This window comes from Tupaia chinensis, unplaced genomic scaffold (genome assembly GCF_000334495.1).
Source record: "Tupaia chinensis unplaced genomic scaffold, TupChi_1.0 Scaffold000644_1, whole genome shotgun sequence".
Classification (NCBI taxonomy): domain Eukaryota; kingdom Metazoa; phylum Chordata; class Mammalia; order Scandentia; family Tupaiidae; genus Tupaia; species Tupaia belangeri.
In genome coordinates this window covers 7,073,256-7,074,805 of record NW_006160165.1, presented here as the reverse complement: position 1 = coordinate 7,074,805, position 1,550 = coordinate 7,073,256, and the positions used below count along the sequence as shown (strand labels likewise).

The 1,550-nt window shown below is 66.1% G+C and overlaps 1 protein-coding gene across 1 annotated transcript in view; it reads right to left on the bottom strand.

The window, feature by feature from the left end:
- TFDP1 (transcription factor Dp-1) overlaps positions 1 to 1,550 on the bottom strand; it is a gene marked incomplete in the record, with an annotated part of 43,941 nt that overhangs the window by 7,100 nt on the left and 35,291 nt on the right. The window contains 1 exon segment of the mRNA XM_014592056.2: positions 1,049 to 1,261. Coding sequence (XP_014447542.1) covers positions 1,049 to 1,261 — 213 coding nt within the window.

Genomic DNA, 1,550 nt, shown 5'->3' with positions numbered 1-1,550 from the left:
GACGCGGAGTGGCAGCCTCTGCGACCCAGGGGCAGTACCTGCACCCAGTAAGGACGCCCAGTCAGGCACAGGAGAAAACACCGACTCCGGGAGCCAGACCCAGCCACCCAGCTCCCCCCCGGCTGCCACACCAGACCAAGCGGTGGTGACCTCTGAGGTGACCACGCATCTGAGACACGAGCAACCAGCCAGACAGCGCCCCCTGTGCTACACATTAGGACCGAGGCCCACCCCCAGCCCCCGGCTGCCGAGGCGGGCCGGTGAGAAGGGCGGCCTCACAGGTCCCCACTGTGCTGTGGACAGAAAGAAGACAGTGTGCCCCAGGGTGCAGGAGGAAGCTGATGTTTGGGTAAGGGCTCCCTGACTCCTCCGGGCCCAAGGCGCCCCACGGCAGGGCCTGCACTTGAGGCGTCTCTGAGGCCCCCTCTCAGGGAGTCCTAGTCAGGCAGTTGGCAGGTAGGCCGGGGTGAGCTGGCGCCTTGGGGAGGGCCAGGCCTCTCCCAGCCCTCCAAATGCCTCCATGTGCTGTGTGTGAAGCAGCAGGCAGGTTCCTCGGATGACCAGACCCTCTCAGACGGGCAGCCACATGCCCTGCACTCCTTCTGGAAGGTCCCAGGTCTCCTAACCCAGGCCCCAGCCCTACCCCCACCAGGTGAGCACCCTTCAAGCTCGGGTAAATGCAACTCCCCAGGGTCACTGGGCCCAGAAGCCTCAGCCCCTCTGCCCTGCTACGCCAGCCTGCTGCCCACGAGGCCAGGTGCCCTGAGCCACCTCATCTCTGACGCCCCGACCAACACTGGCTCAGGAGGGGCTTGCCACCCTGGAAAGCGGTCCTGGGCATCATGCTTGAGGCGCTGTCTGTGCTGCTGAGACTGTGTGCCAGGAGACAGCACGCCTGCGCGTGCACACACTCACACGCACCCTGGGACAGTGTGAGATTCTACGCTTACTGCGCGGGCCCTGGGCCCACCCTTGGCGGGACGGCCTGTGGGGACCAGGCCCAAGAGCGACCCCTGGCGGCAGGGGCGGGGCCGGCGCCTAGGCCTACCTGCAGGATGAGCTCCTGCAGCTGGGCCTGCTTCTGCTTTATCCTCTCCAGCCTCCGCTGCCGCTCCACCTCCAGGTTCTGGCACTCCTGGGCCGAGTTGGTGGGCAGGCCCAGCCAGCGGATCTCCTTCTTCTCCTTGGAGATGATGTTCATGGCCATGAGGACGTTGAGGGCGTCATACACGCGGCGGCGGATGTTCTTCTGGTCGTAAGCCTGCGGGCGCAAGTCAGCACCTTCCCGAGACCCGCAGGGCAGCTGGCCTGCGCCCCAGGGCAGGGGCACGTGCTCAGGGCGTGGGAGGCCCGGCCCAGTGCGTCTGCGTCTGCCCTGAACTGGCCCTCGGTGTCCAGCCCAATGCGCCAGGCATCCCTGCAGACGGATCCGGAGGACAGAGCCCACGCGTGGATACACAGGGTGACGCCCATTCCCGACAGGAATTTTCCGTCCATTTGCAACAGCATGGAAAGGAGTGACCGTCCACACCAAGCACGCCCCCTCCCCA